The sequence below is a fragment of the Lutjanus erythropterus genome, chromosome 2, assembly GCF_056507025.1.
Source record: "Lutjanus erythropterus isolate fLutEry1 chromosome 2, fLutEry1.hap2, whole genome shotgun sequence".
Lineage (NCBI taxonomy): Eukaryota > Metazoa > Chordata > Actinopteri > Lutjaniformes > Lutjanidae > Lutjanus > Lutjanus erythropterus.
Window position 1 is genome coordinate 19282872 of NC_139318.1, and position 15669 is coordinate 19298540.

The 15669-nt window shown below is 40.2% G+C and overlaps 1 protein-coding gene across 1 annotated transcript in view; it reads left to right on the forward strand.

Moving 5' to 3' along the window:
- The window catches only part of cpne5b (copine Vb), a 163997-nt gene continuing 148328 nt past the window's right edge, over window positions 1-15669 (forward strand). Inside the window, exon 1 of the mRNA XM_084730902.1 lies at window positions 1-469. Within this exon, the coding sequence (XP_084587028.1) occupies window positions 348-469 (122 nt within the window). The 5' untranslated portion in view covers window positions 1-347. The remainder of the gene's footprint in view (window positions 470-15669) is intronic.

Genomic DNA, 15669 nt, shown 5'->3' on the forward strand with positions numbered 1-15669 from the left:
CAAAGCGCAGAGAGGAGTCCACCTCCACCTCTCCATGCGCTGAGCAGCCGGTCGGTGAGGGCGCAGCAGTCATCTCACACACTGTCCGAGCATTTTTCTTTATTTTATCCACGCTGCATGGACAGTTAAACAAGTGTGCCTCTGTCCACTCACTCACTGCTCCCCCTTCCTCCTCCTCCTCCTCCTCCTCCCTCCTCTCCAGCGCCAACATTTGTGAAGTGGCTGCCTCACCCGGTCGGACCGGAGACCGTCTGGTCTCTGATCTGGTCTCTGGAGACTCGACGCGCTCGGTCAGGGCCAGGCTGTGCGGCTCCCGGATCAGACCCGAGCCACCCCGAGATCTGGCGATGATGGAGATGATGGAGGGAGACGTTATGGACAAGCTGGAGGACATGGCATCGGTGTATGACTTCGACCCGATCACCGGCAACATCCCCGCTACCAAAGTAGAGATCACAGTCTCCTGCAGGTGAGTGGAGGGGACCGTCCGCAGAGAGGCAAGAGCGCAAAAAAAAAGAAAAAAGTTCGGTGTGAAGACTGCGCGGTGAAAAGTTGTGACTGAGCCCCACCCTTTCTGAGGGATTTAGTTCGGATTGTTCAGTGAGATGATGATCTGTGATGAATAGCGACAACTTCTCTAACACCTTGGGTAAAACGCGATATATCTGCAGGTTTTGGGTGGAGACGGTCCGTGTGCTTTGAGTTTACTTATCAAGCAAGATGTTTATCTAGTCTTTATGCCAAGACCCTTTAGGGCTGCAACTAACGAATATTTTCATTGTCGATTCATCTTTCAGTTTTTCTCGATGTGTGGTCTATAAAGTATCAGAGAATTGTGAAAAAAAAATGTCCACCAGTGTTTCCCAAAGCCCAAGATGACGTTTTCAAATCAGATTTTCAAATAGTTTCGTCCATATCCAAAGATGTTCAGTTTCCGTTCATGGCGTTCTAGTGGTTCCGTTCACATTTGAAAGGCTGAAATTAAATAATTTGGACCCCTTTCCCTAAAAAAAAAACCATACTCAAACCGATTATCACAATAGTTGGGGATTATATTAATAGTTGACAACTAATTAATTGTTGCAGCTCTCGACTCTTCACTTTTTGATTGATTTTTGCGCATTTTTGTAAGACAAACTTATAAACACCTGTCAGTGAAGGCGTTTCCGACCTGTGCCATCACAAAGGAGCTCTGCAGATGTGCACAACTTCATATTAATTCATGCATGCAAGCGTTTTCCATTGATTCCTGTATATAAGATATCAGGGCAAAAAAGGATGTGTGCACCAGAGCTGCAATGATTAATTGATTCATTGTCAACAATTGTGATAACTGATTAATCGTTTTGACTCATCTGTCAAGGAAAAAGCCAAATCCTTTGATTCCAGCTTCTTAAATGTGAATATTTTTTCTCATTTATTTACTCCTCTATGACAGTTACCTGAATATCTTGAGGATGAGGGACAAAACAAGCCATTTGTGACATGCCATATACATATATATATATATATATGTGTGTGTGTGTGTGTGTGTGTGTGTGTGTGTGTGTAGTCACAATTTTCTGACATTTCATAGACCAAGCAGCAAATGGATTAATCACTGAATCCTTTTTCAACATTCTCTGATTCCAATTTCTTAAATGTGAATATTATTTCTCGTTTCTTTTCTTCTCTATGACAGTAAATTGAATATCTTTGGGTTGTGGACAAAACAAGACATCTGTCATATTGGGTTTTGGGAAACATTGCTTTACATTTTCACAATTTCCTGACATTTTGTGAACTAAACCAATCCACTGAATGAGAAATAATCAGTAGATTAGTCAACAACGAAAACAATTGCTATTTGCAGCCCTAGTATCCACCATGATCCATGTGAGACCATTTCATTTTGATGTTGAGTGATAACAAGCACAATGACATGATGTGGTTTAAAGTGCTGTACATCATATCAAACATCAAAAAATATAAAAATCCAGGGTTTTGAGCACCTGACTGAGGCTGGTTTGTAGATATACTGTGTGTGCATGGTGGTGCTTATACGTTAGACACATGTTTTGCTGTAAGGGCAGAAGCCCCTCTCATATTGAAGCCCATACTGTACCTACTGGCTGCTTTCAGAGGACTGAAAGCCTCTCTTCTTCCTCTCCTGCATTCTTAACAAAGTACTGGATGTTAAAGATTCAGAGGTTTACATCGCATTCACACAGGGCCTGTGTCCATGACCTCGATTCTTTATTATTCAGTGCAAAGGTATTTCCCTTTGAAGACAGTACTTCAGGAAAATATATCCGCCTTCGCCAAATGAGTCTCCCTGCAGGGCTTGTTCAGTGAGAATAAACAGTCACTCCCCTTCCCATTAGGAAAGGTTTTAAAGTCAATGCTTTCAATGCCTTTCGCCTCTCAGACACACTGGCATGTGTGGATCCTCAAACCCACACACACACACACACACACACAGGGACACATCTCTCTGGTCTTTGATTCTGGGTCTTAGGTTGGTGAGCCATCGAAGCAGAGTGAATTTGAGCTATAACAAGCTGCGTGTGCATTATTGATGGGCTTTCTGACGTTCAGAGAAGCTCACTGCCACATCTCTCAGCTCAGAGTTTAAAAGAAAAGAAAAAAAAAACAGACGCTGGCAAGAAATGAGTGTCTTTCAATTTGCTGAATGAACGACCGCTTGCTTGTTTGTGTTGAGTAGGAACTGGTGGGCGTTAGTGGAGAATCAGTTTAGAGGCAGAAAGGACGGTTAGCAAAGTGTTGCATACCAGTCAAAGCCCAGCACGGTTTCGGATTTGTTTTTTTTTCAGCATGTAACGATGAGGTGATTGGGATTACATGCCTCAGTGATGCGCAATTAAGCACCATTCAGGTAAATGATGAGTCCTATTCTGACAACTCCCTGCATTTATGCAAATGATTTCTAAAACAATGAGTGTGTGCGTGTCTGTGTGTGCATCACCGCTGATAAACAGGCAGAGTAGTGGTGCAGATGCCTCCTACCAGAAAGAAGAGGAATTTGGGAAGAAGAAATCATTAATCGAAAGGGGAGGGTTGATGCTTTACTGTCCTGCTTCACTGCTGCTGTGTGTGTTTATGTGACAAAGAGAGTTTCAGTGTGTGTGTGTGTGTGTGTGTGTGTGTGTGTGTGTGGTGAGAGAGAGAGAGAGAGAGAGACTAAGTGAAAAGGAGCAAGAAAGGCAGAGAGAGTTCATCTTAGGAAACAATGCATTTGGTGCAGACTCAAACTTTCAATGACTTGTGAGTGATTATGGTGTAATATACATGTAACACACTCTGAGGTGGGTTCACACCTAAAGGCCTGGTTCCTGAATTGAATCAATGCAAGGATGATAGACTGTTTTAATTTTCGAACTTGTCCAGTTCATGTTCACAAAGGCAAAACTCAAATGTTCCGCAAATTTTCAACACAAATTATGTGGTGGTTGTTCGATTATTGGTCATATAGTCGGTGGTAAAAAGACAACAAATGGCACAATTTCTACCTTGGTTATGTAAATCATGGACCACTGTCAGGTAAAGCTGTGACATATGGGTTTTTTCTAACTACACTGCAAATGCAGTATATTAGTGTGGGATGGTGGTTTACTGCGACTGACCAAATCATTTCACTTTACTGGATTTGAAAATTAGCGTCATAAGTGCAACTCCTTTAAGAAATAGGGCAGTGCATGATGTATGTGTGGTGAGCAATTGAGGTAAAACGAGCAGCAGGTTGAGTGTGACGGTGCTGCTAGTAGAACAAAAACTTGAACTTAGTATTGTCAATCTGGCAGTAAATGTATAGTACAGGTTACAGCATGCCAGTTAATAAATGTTGCAACTTGTCAACACCAAACAAGTCGTATTTGTTGTTTCCCAACTGCTGGAAAAGTGAAGACAGTTAGCCCCAAAGTAAGCTAAGGAGGAAAGACTAGCGTTGCACCATTACAATGTAAGCTCCAGTGCGATCAGAGGCTGTTACTCACTTGTCAACCAATCAGAGGTTGTGTTCCTGACTTGTTGTGTGTGTAGCTCTGCTTTCAAATGCATTGCACCATGGAATGACATAACATTTGCAGTGATGACGATAATGATCTCAACACCGTGGGAGGCATCACATGACTGCAGTATTGCGGTAATGAAGTTATCGTCACAGCCTTACCGCCAGGTCCTGTTTGTGTTGGTGTTGAGCGCATATCAGCAGACTTTAGGACTGTGCTTATGAACATCTCATAAGACAGTGAGTATAGAAATGACACACACACAATGAGGTGCACTGCACTTGACAGCGGTCTGAGACCTCCCCTGCGAGGTGAACCAGAGAATGGTTGTCTGGTCTGCACCAGAGTTCACACCAACCTGAATGAACCATGCCAAGGGGGTAAACTAGAGTTTGATTTGATGGGAATAAACGAGGCTGGTCTGAACCCATCCTAAACATGCTTACCGGTTAGAAGGTGGGTTTACTGTGATCATGTTTGATATAAGATTGTCATAGATTGCAGTCTAATGAGCTTTGAAGACAACTTGACTATGAAAACTGTCCAATTTTCCTACATACATTGCAATTCCTGTGGTATTATAATAAATATTTGACAGTGGGCAGCTGTATCAGGTAGTCCTGAAGCAAAAGAACTCAACAGTCAAATCTTGTGTGTCACATTCAATCACTTCCAACAACAGTTCAGGGCCTCACAAATCCTCTAAATCCTCTGTACAGATGTTGGTGAGTCAGACTCCTATTCAAGAAAAGAGGCTCCCTGTTGGGTCTCCTTTTCTATTCTCCCTTTGTTATCATGTACATGCACTCTGAAACCTCCAAACCATGATGATAGCTGTTCCCTCCGGGTTAATACCCCTTATTACAGGCTACACTCCCTGCTTTTGACAACATATTATTATCAGGACCAATGACAAATAAAGGGGGGTAAGTGGGCGCAGGATCTGTGAAATAAGGGGGGACATTATAGGACATAGTTTGGCTTTCATCAAGGGAGGGGGCTGAAGGATTTTGGTGGCAGGAAGTTGCAAACGGTGTTATATTCATGTGGGGCTTCTGGTTCTAAAAAGTGAATTCAATGAAGTGCCCTAAACCTGCAATCTTCCTAACAGCCAGCAAGGGGTGACTCGACAGCTTTCAATAAGAAGTCAGTTGTATATACTATTATGGCAAACTGACCCTAATTTTCACTTGATTTATGACTTTGGTAAAAAGTTTCCCAATGAGTTTATGGTCTCAATCCCTAGTTTAAAGTCTTCTTAAATACAGTACAATGTTCATTTAGTAAATTATGGTCCCAGTTAGAGTACTTTATGTGATAAAGCAGGGTATGCTTTAGGATGTGGCTATATGTGGGTTTGTCAAGCACAACGCATGAAACTCAGATGAAACTGTCAAACTGGGTAGTGCTGATAACACATGGATCAGGGTTATGCTACTGCATTGCATATTTCTCACCTAAAATGTTTTCATTTTAGCCAAAACAAAGCACCAGAACAACAAGATTGCAACCCCGATGATGCCAAACTTGAGGGTTCAAAATGGTAACCCACAAACCAATGGGTGACGTCAGTCAGTGGATTCACACTGGGGAATTTTTCTGCATGTCAGTGTTAACGCAGAAAGACATGAAATTTTTTTATTGACTAGAACCTTTACTAAGTTTTAGCTGCCTGACCTCAATCATACTTGTATGAACAGAGAGTCCTTGGGCTACGTCTGTCACCATGTTCACATTTCTCACGATGTTTGATGTGTCATTCTCAGCACATTTGTTTTGTGGGAAAGCTTGAAACACAGTTTGACACTAGTACAAAAAAGAACTTTGTGGGGCCAAAATGTAACCTGTGGTTTTTCTTAAACTGGTGTTTACACCCCCACAGGGCTTGTCAGTCAATGGTCCAGTTCATGGGGAGAAACGGAGGGAGAAGGGTACAAGTGGCATGTGGACAGGAAAGTGGAGGTGTAAATTCTGCAGCCACAAAGCCACGCTGCAGTCCTGTGTTTAGCCCGTTGTTCAGCCCCTCCATTTCCATTCACAGTGGTCAAAATCTGCTGTCCATTTCTGCTCCACTGTCTGATCGTCCAGTCAATTCAAACATTATAAAAGAAGTACTTATGTGTCTAATGTGCATGGCCCATAGCCATTTTCCAGTCTCTCCAGTCAGCTGAGACTGTCTGGCTTGTGTATTGAAGAGTAGGTCAGTCAATGGAGAAGCACCAGCTGCTGTGAGTGATATTGATAAGCGATCAACTGTCCTGGCATTATTGGTAGCTGTGCTACTGTGTGCTGGAACCAATGCAAGAAATCCACAAAACCAAGAAACTACAATTTTGGTTTTCTAAAGCCAATAATTAACTTTCATTTCACCACAACTGTCAACCAACAAGTTCCAGTTTGTGCCTCTTTTGTATTATCAATACATTTTGAGTCAAAGAGGTGAGCTTCTGTTTTTCTGAAGAATAAACTGAATAATAATACATAAATAAAATATAATTTTCTGAGCGTATTCCAAGAATCTTTAAAGAGAATCTGTATGAGAAATTACTCCATCTAAAGCACAATAAAAAGATTTTTTCTTTATTTTTTTCTCCAAGTTACAACTCCTGACGAATGTCCCTGCTCTAGAGCTCTGCACAGGCCAAAAACTGAGACATGAATCCTGTCCATACCCTCGCCTGTCAGACTTGACCTGAGTGAACCTGGCTGGTACTGAGAACTTTAAGACCCTGCACACATTGCAGTCAATTTACAGCAAGTAATATCATATCCTGTCAAAACAATAAATTATCTGCCTTATTGGTTATTTGATGGACTCAATATGTCTTCCCCAACTGAAGTTGATGACAATCCAGCAGACAATTGCACAAGTCCCTCCAATCCGAGTCGCAAGCAAGTATCAAGTAATTTGGTCATGGGCAAGTCAAGTCAAGTCAAGTCAAGTCAAGTCACAAGGTTATGTCGAGTCAAGTCAAGTCACAAGGTTATGTCGAGTCGAGTCAAGTCACAAGGTTGTCAAGTCAAGTCGAGTCAAGTCACAAGGTTGTCGAGTCAAGTCAAGTCTCTCACTATTGTTCCTCATCCGAAAAAGAGCATGCAGTCTAGTCTGCATGGATTAAAGCATAAAGCTGTTAATTTGATCTATTCTTACATTACATGTTTGATCATTTTGACCAAGGTAGATGGGGAAAGGCTACATTCCTCGGCCCCGGTTGGAGGGTGCAGGGGGTGCCAGGACCATAGATAAAGAAACTATATACTTCTATTTCTATATCTATGGGTGGGACCTCATTAAATTATGGAGTAATTATTTAAAATATTTCAAAACAGGCCTATTTGTGGAAAAAAATCTAATATTTGAGTTATCATAATAGCTTTTTCCCCCCCTAGTTGTCCTTAATATAGTGAAGTGACTGCAATGTTCTTCAAGATCAGGAGCCATTGAAGAAGGTTGGAAGTTTTAATTGGTTGTGACAACAAATTCACAATTTTTCCATACTGTAGCAGCCTCCCTCTGAATTACTGGTGATTTAAAAAAGCTCCCCTTTTGCAAGCTTTTGCTTTATTTTATCCACAACTGAATGCTAGCTTGCCAGGCTAATACTATGCATTTGCTATAATGTCATGGATGTACATGCAACACATGACATATTAATTCAGCTTTATGCAAAGAAGCAGCAGATGGGTCCTAACACACGTCCCACATGTCAGCCTCTACTTTAGTTGTTAAACTCTACTTTGCCTTAATGTATAACAGCATTATTTTCACATCAAAGTGTAAAATAATAGAAAATAACATAAATATGGAGAATTACATGGATAGTTTGTAGGATTTGGTCTCATCTAGTGGTTAAGTTGCAAATTGCAACCATATGAATTGTATCAGCCTCCCTTTCCTAGTATGTGGGAGAACCTCTGATGGTGGCAAAACTTGCGAAAAACACAAAAGGGTGTTTCTAGAATCAGTGTTTGGTTTGTCTGTTCTGGACTACAGTAGAAACATGGTGGCACAAAATGGCAGCCTCCATGGAAGAAGACCCACGCTGTCTGTAGATATAAAGGACTCACTCTAATGTAACAAAAACACAACAAATCTTATTTTCAGGTGATTGTACACTAATTAAAAATTCTTATGGATATTAGATTCCATTTTTCTCATATTTTGCCAGCAGACCCACCAAAACCTTACACACTTGACATTTAAATCTTTTTTTATCATGATGCAAACTGGTTAGAAGAGCATTTGAGGATTCTGAAAATATCTTTAAAACAGGTTAGTTTTGTTAAATGACCTGCAGGTTTTTTTGTTTTGTTTTTTTTCAAATGTCACTGGGTATTTATTTTTCAGAAAACCAGATGCTCTTTGACTCGGATGTAATGATAACACACAAGAGGCACAAAGTGGGGCAAAGCTGGACCACACAGTCGAGATCAAAATCAAAGGTTTACTAGGCTTCAGATCTGACAGTCCTCCGCTACTGGAAGAGATTCACACTATATTAAATGGCCAATCTGGACCTTTTTTGTGGCAGGACAGTAATTTTAATTTATTATAGTAAAGAGTCAAAAAGTGTCTCTAACTTAAGAGCATATCTGGCTGTATAAGACTGTTAACAAAGGGGCATTGTGTCTTACATGTATGTGCAAGAGGATGATTGATTGGAGGCAAAGATCAGGAAGGGTGAGGTGGGTCAAAGTTCACATCGACTGAACTCATTGCAGAGAGAACCAATTGGACCATTAATGGACTGTACACTTTTGACTGACACCTCATCTAAGATTTTCAATAAGGTGAAGATGGGTCTTCTAGCAGCTAATTTTTGTGGTTTTGGTATAATGATTCCTGTAGTAAGTGCACTATGTCTCTCTAACAGTGGAGATGTGGGATTTCTCAGCTTGTTGCCTTGGTGCAGGGAAGGCATCGCATGTGCTGCTATGATTAAAATCCTCTGCTAAATGTCTGGATGGTCTGCATTTGCATATAGATCTGCACTTAGGAGGATCCTGGTTTCAGCATCTGATAGGTTCCTTCACGGATCTGGGACAGATATGAAAGCGTCTCACACAGTGCAGAAAAGCCCTTGGGAGACCAAACGCCACAGCTTCTCATCGCTCTGATTTCCCTCGCTCTTTCACATCACATCTCTTTAGGTCTGAGCACTTTGGGTGTGAATATGTACTGCACTGCAAGCATCACTGTAGCTAATTAGCCATATGAAGAATGTGGTGTAGAAAACATGAGCTCAGCTTTGCAAACTGCAACATAATTATCCTCCAGATGACCCACACCCACGCCACAAAAAGTAAGATAAACCTCTTTCTTTCTCTCACACACACAGACTCATGCTGTCAGTAATTTTGTAGCACAACAGACTGGGCACGCTGCCTGATGTCACACAGACTAACTGACTTTAGCTGTTTGCAGGGAATTAGGTGTGGAGAGAGAGATAGAGGCAGGGAGAGAGGAACAATAATGTGGATGGTGAGGGAGCAGATAAACAACGGCAGACCGAGATGAGAAACATATGGGTGTGGGAACGCTTGTCATTGTATAGTTACAGGGAAGTGAATTCATTAAGAAATGCAAATAAGAGTTTAGAGAAAAATCTGTGACAGAAATGCTTAATTTCTGCTCTTGGCAGGTGATTTAGGTTTATTATCACCAGCAGCACAGACAGCTGCAGGTGAGTCATTCACATGATGCAACATTTCTGTGAAATGTGACCATGAATACTTAATGAGAGGAAAAGTGATGACGTTTCAAAATAAACCAAAGTTTTAGAGGAAAAACACAACTTAAAGAAACAGTTCACCCCCAAATCAAAAATGCATATTATTTATCAATACAATACCCCCTCATTTAACTACAAAAACCTAAATAAGGTGGCAGCTAGCTGGAGGGAGATCCTCAGGAAGCTGGCTTATCAAGGTAATGGACCATCACTAATAAGAACCTGCTTGCTGTTGGGTGTAGTGCATGTCACTTCCTGTAGAAATATCTAAATATCACAATACATAATGTGTTTACTGTTTAAAAAGTACAAACACAGGGAGATAGGAATTGCTCCTCCAACTTATACTTGAATGGTTACATCTCTCTCAAGCCACAGATGATAGGTAGATATTTTGATTAAATGATGGAAGTGTACTTAATAGATTCAGTGTGGGCAGAGAACATCTGATTTTATGCAATGCAATGTGATAGTCTGATGCTCTCATTCAGTTAGGACACGGTATAATGCTGCTACTTTAGATAGAGAGCTTGTTGGCTAGCAGGTTACTTTAAAACAAACACACTGAAAAATCTATTCCTCACTTTTGTTCTAATGTTTTGAAACCTCCAGACTCTTTAGATACAGAGTAATGCTGTGGCAAACCTCCAGCCGTACCAAATTTTGGTATTCTGTTGCGGCTCAGCTTTGATTTAATAATCACTGTCCAGGGGAGGGTTTACAAGTCAGTTGGATCATACTGGAATGAAATAAAAGCATAAGTTATATATAGATTTCACATAAAGTTCTGAAGCATAATTTCCAAAGCATTAATATCCCATTAATACTATAAAAAATAAATTGTGCTAGTTAAGCTTCATTATGGGCATATAGATGAGAGGAAGAAAATATAGACCAAAGAGGAGAGAAAATAGACTTTACCAGCAGGGAGTTTTGAATTATAAATGACTAAATTAAGCAGGACAAAACAGCTCCAACACAGCTGCATTTCTCTTCGACAAACAAATATCTGAAAATTAAAACATGCAGAAAACAACAAGCCTAAAATACCCGAAGAGAGACAGAGATTATGTAGAGTTTGGCCTGAAGCTTTGTGCAGCCATAGGGGACATCACACTACCACCTCTACCTACTGCTATTCACACTCCTGACACACACACACACACACACATACACACACACACACACACACACAGACACAAACACAATTTCAAAAACTGTGGGAATCATTTGCATCATTTGCTTATAGTTTATGCATTAAATTTTTGGTGAAACAGTCTCCTCTTATTGGATTTTTTCTCTTGTGTAGGCCAAACAGATCATGTTCCATCTCCTTTGACTTCACTCTGTATAAGCTACAGTGTTATTAAACTAGAGTCTCACTACAGACCAGGGCACTCTAACACCTGCAACACTGCTGGGTCCGCTTCTCTGCCCCTCTCTTACTCCAAACATCTCCTACACTGACCTGGCCTCTTGGGAGCTGTTGCACAAAATCTGGTGATAGCAGCGCATAGCATTTTCTATTACACCGCTTCTGTTTTGCTCTATAGACAGCTGTGTGCTCACTAGTGTGCGTTAGGGCTGCAACAATATGCTTATATCCCGATTTGATACTATCACAATACCTAGACCAGGTGAAAAAGTTGAATCATATACTTCTAGAGACTGTATACCATGAGTCATATTTTCATAAATGATGCACATCGTAAGTCAGTCGTTCTTTGAGTTTTGTTCCAGCAGCAGCATTGCTATGCTGCCAATTAAAGCCGCAAAAAAACCCAAAAACTTTTTGAAGTAAACTGTTCCATTTAGCTGTTCCTGCTCAGCAAGCTAGTGCCAGAAGAAAATAAAATTATTTGTATTAAAATAGAGCATCTGATTGTATTGTTAAACCCACTGGGAATTATAAGCTTGAGTTTTGACCACTGACTGTACATAAAAATGGACAAGATGACAGCTCCTCGAAAAGGAAGCCCAAACACCTCGGTAGCCCCCTGTTGGCTGGTTGCAGTATAGGTAACAGTACAGGTAAGGCTGCAGAAAACCCACCCCCTCCATTTTAATAGATAGGACATGGGCCAAAGTAAAACATCAAATACATGTCAAAAATATTTTTCCCAAAGATATTATCTTTTCTTTTTTTTTTTGTCTAAGTCTGCATTTTTCTGATTAGTTTGGTTTTAGTTAGTTATTCAATGCTATAATAAGGGGGTTTCGTGGCGGAAACTTGAAGGGTGGCTCCAAACCTGATCACTTCTGCACAGAGTCTGGCTCCAAATTATGTCACCAGTGCAAGAGGGCAACGCTCATATCCACCATATTTTGATTTCAGTTTTGTGCAGTGGGAGTAAGTGGGGATACGGCATCCATCTTGATTTATGTCAATGGTTTTGACCCTTGAGGTCAGCAGAGTTTGAGAGTTTTAAGAGTGTAAGAACTACATGGCTCAAAGTATGAGCACACATGTTGTTTTATGTTAAGCATGTGAAGTAAAATGGATCCATTTGTTAAGATAATTTCTGTTTGTGCATATATAAAATCAATTCAGGAAATGTAAAAAAAAAAAACAGAGAGAGAGAGAGACACAATACTGAAGATAATCCTAGTGTGTTTGTGTGTGTTAAGGTTGTTTTGTCACAGTAACACAGTTCATTTGGAAGAAAACTAAAAAGACATTATGAAGCTTAGAAGAAGCAGAAGCATATGAAATATATATCAGAGTTGTTTATGCTTATAAAACACTTCTGTATTGATCTACAGAAAACATATAATCTCAATGTGGAATTGTTAGCATACAAAAGATATTAAGATGCCTCTTTACAGCATGAAGCACTCTCTTCTCCTCCTGACCTGTCGGAAACCAATCAATTATTTTCTACCATCCTCCTTTCCTACTGCATTGTAGACAGCAAACCTCATTTCAGAGCACCATATACTATCTTTCACAGTTCAATGCTGGTATTTTCCTCTTTAAATGCCTTCTTTTCACTGCCTTCTGTACACTGACGGACAGACTGTGACTAATGCTCTCACTAAATCAATAAAACAGACTGCAGGCATGCTGAAAAGATTATAAATGTCCACATGTCAAGAGCTCATACCTTCACTTTGAAAGCAATACGTTCCTTTAGTGCTTGTTCTATATGAATAATATATATATATATATATATATATATATATATATATATATATATAGTTATCTTTGCTGTTAAACAGACCTTTTTAATTTTTTGCTTCCATTACCTTAATACTATAAAGATGCTTGATTTTTATCTATCACTCCTCACCTGACACCCAATAATCCCCTCCAGTCCTGACAGTAGCATTGTTCAGTTGTCAGCATCTTAACACAGCACTGGCTATAATCAGCCCTGTCAGCCCCGCACCCGAGAGTTAACTGTCTCATTCCTGTGCCCATTAAGTTCTTCCATCCACACTCGTATCAAACTCGTATCTATCAGCTCTTGAGTCTGGGCGAGAGAATCTCCTTGAATACAAACGAGGCCCGGCAAGGCTGCGGTCGACAGCGGCCGAACATAAGTGATGTTAAGTCCAAAGGAAGAAGGGTAACGCTCTCTGTGTGTGTTAATGATGGTTCACTGTCACGCTGGCTTTAGTGGCTGAGAGGCTGAAACGAGTCTTTGATCTGTGCTCTCTGGCTGACAGGCTTGCTGGCTGTCTGGCAAGAGCAGAGGAGTCATGGGAAGACAAAGTCAAATTTATCATTGAAGGAATGAAGGTCTCTCTCCCTCTCTGTGTGTCCCAAATACCTAAGGCTGTGACCAGTAAACATGTTAAAGGGCTAAAATGAATTTCAATTTCAGGTTTTGGGATGTGAGTCTGTGCCCTCGGTGCTACAAGAGCAATTAAATGCAACCACTGCTGTGAAGCAGACTGCCTAAGAAACTGCCAGTCAATACATGTGCTATAAATAAAACTACAGTAACATTAAAGGGAGAATTTGGATTATTTTAAGTGGGGTTGTATGAGGTACTTATCGATACACTTCTATGGTGCAGTCGTTCCACCAAGAACCCTGTCTGGACCAAACTAAAACAAGAACAAGAACCCAACCAGGGGGTTCTACCAATAACTTTTTTCTATTGTTACTCTTTGCTGTTGCTTTTTTAAAATACTGCTCTAAATATTGCTCTCTCCAAAGCAACCAGACTCCATTTGCAAAATCAGTCATTTTACCACACACAAGAGTTGCTGGTCTACTGCTGCCTGGATCTGTTAGTTTGTTGGTGTTACTGTGGGACTTTGGTGGGTCTGAATAATCCTTCTGAAAAAGCAAAGTCACAGAATAACACAAACAAACTGATAGAGACAGCCTGTGCGTGTCCTGCAAGGTAAAATGACTGATTTTTGTTAAGGAGTGGGGTGTCTTTGGAGATGGTAATATTTGGTTCATATAATGGCAGTTTCCTGTTAGAGAAGGCTGTCTGACAGCAAGGTAAAGCAGTGAAAATATTCTCCACGTAGTGCACACATGGGGACCATGTCGTGGACCCTGTCCACAGCAGTACATTACTTAACTTACGAGCTTCCAGTCTTCTTCTGCAAACTGGAGGCGTATCGATCAGTGTTTCCCAAATGTGCTGTGAGGCAAGTCCAGGTGTGCATGGGGATTTTGTGACAACTATAAATTATTACTGCAACATACAACTAAACGTAAACTTCTGAATTAAGTTTTAGTTTAGTATATCACTGCTTTGTATACAATCATTTCCCAATACTGAGGGGAATTCTACAGGTTTAAAAAGGTCATTTAAAATCCTTAAGTCAAAGTGAACCCCAGTTTTCCGTCATTTGCATGGTTGCCAGATGGTGGGAATTATTAGATTATAACACATCAAAGGCCCTGATTGATTGATGCCTTCTTCTTTTTCCCACCTGCACTGTGGGAACTTTGCATCTGATTAGCTAGTAACCATCGCCTATGTTTGTTAGGTTGATTATAGAGGCTACTTTGAATGAGTATGAGTAGAGATGTGCCTTGAGATTCTGTCTTGCCCTTTGGTGTGTGCTTTGTATAGAAAAAGTTTGAAAATTACTGCTTTAGGTAATACACCGGTTATCAATAAGTACCTCATCCAACACCACCTTAAATAATCCAAACTATCCCTTTAAGGATTTTTCACACAAAGCTCGAGTCATTTGCAGAAACCATACATGCTCCCTTAAATGATTAACTTTTGATTAAATGATTACTACACTCCAGACTACATCCTCTAAAATGTATGTTTTAGGACAGTTTTTTCCTAGAAAATATTTTAGGTGTACTTGATTCTCCAAAAAGGAATCTTTTCACGATGGCTCATAATTTATTAAATATTTGGCAGCAATGATTCATTTTTGACAACCTAAAAGACCAACCTTCAAAGTTGTTTTCCTGCTTGTGAAAGTAAGCCGGACATTTTTCATTTAAGCTTTTATCATTTCAGTTTGGCATCAAAATTTTATCATTGCTTTTTTGAAGCTATCAGTGATGTTACAGCCAGCTTTAGTGGTCTGGATGAAAGCTTAAATGTTCATGTCTACACGATCACACAAAACCAAACGCTTCAGGAGTGTGCTGATGTTTCCATGATGGCAAAAAGTGTTGAAAAAGAATAAATAGCATAGGTTTCTTTTTAATATTGTAACAAGTCCAAAATCAAAGGATTTTCAAATTCTTAACAGGCAGCAAAGTGTTGAACTAACAAGTTATAAAAAAACAACAACAACTGCAACCTGTTTGCTTTTCACACACTAACCACATTCAAAAGGGGCATTTGCACATTTGCAAACAAATGGTTCCTGCTGTGAAAGTCACAACTTTGTATCTGAATCTTACCTCAGGTCAGAGATTGATGAATTTTTATTCATGTTTGATGTGCATGTGGGGATTCATGGGTCACCTGAGTCATCTGTCTAATTGGAGG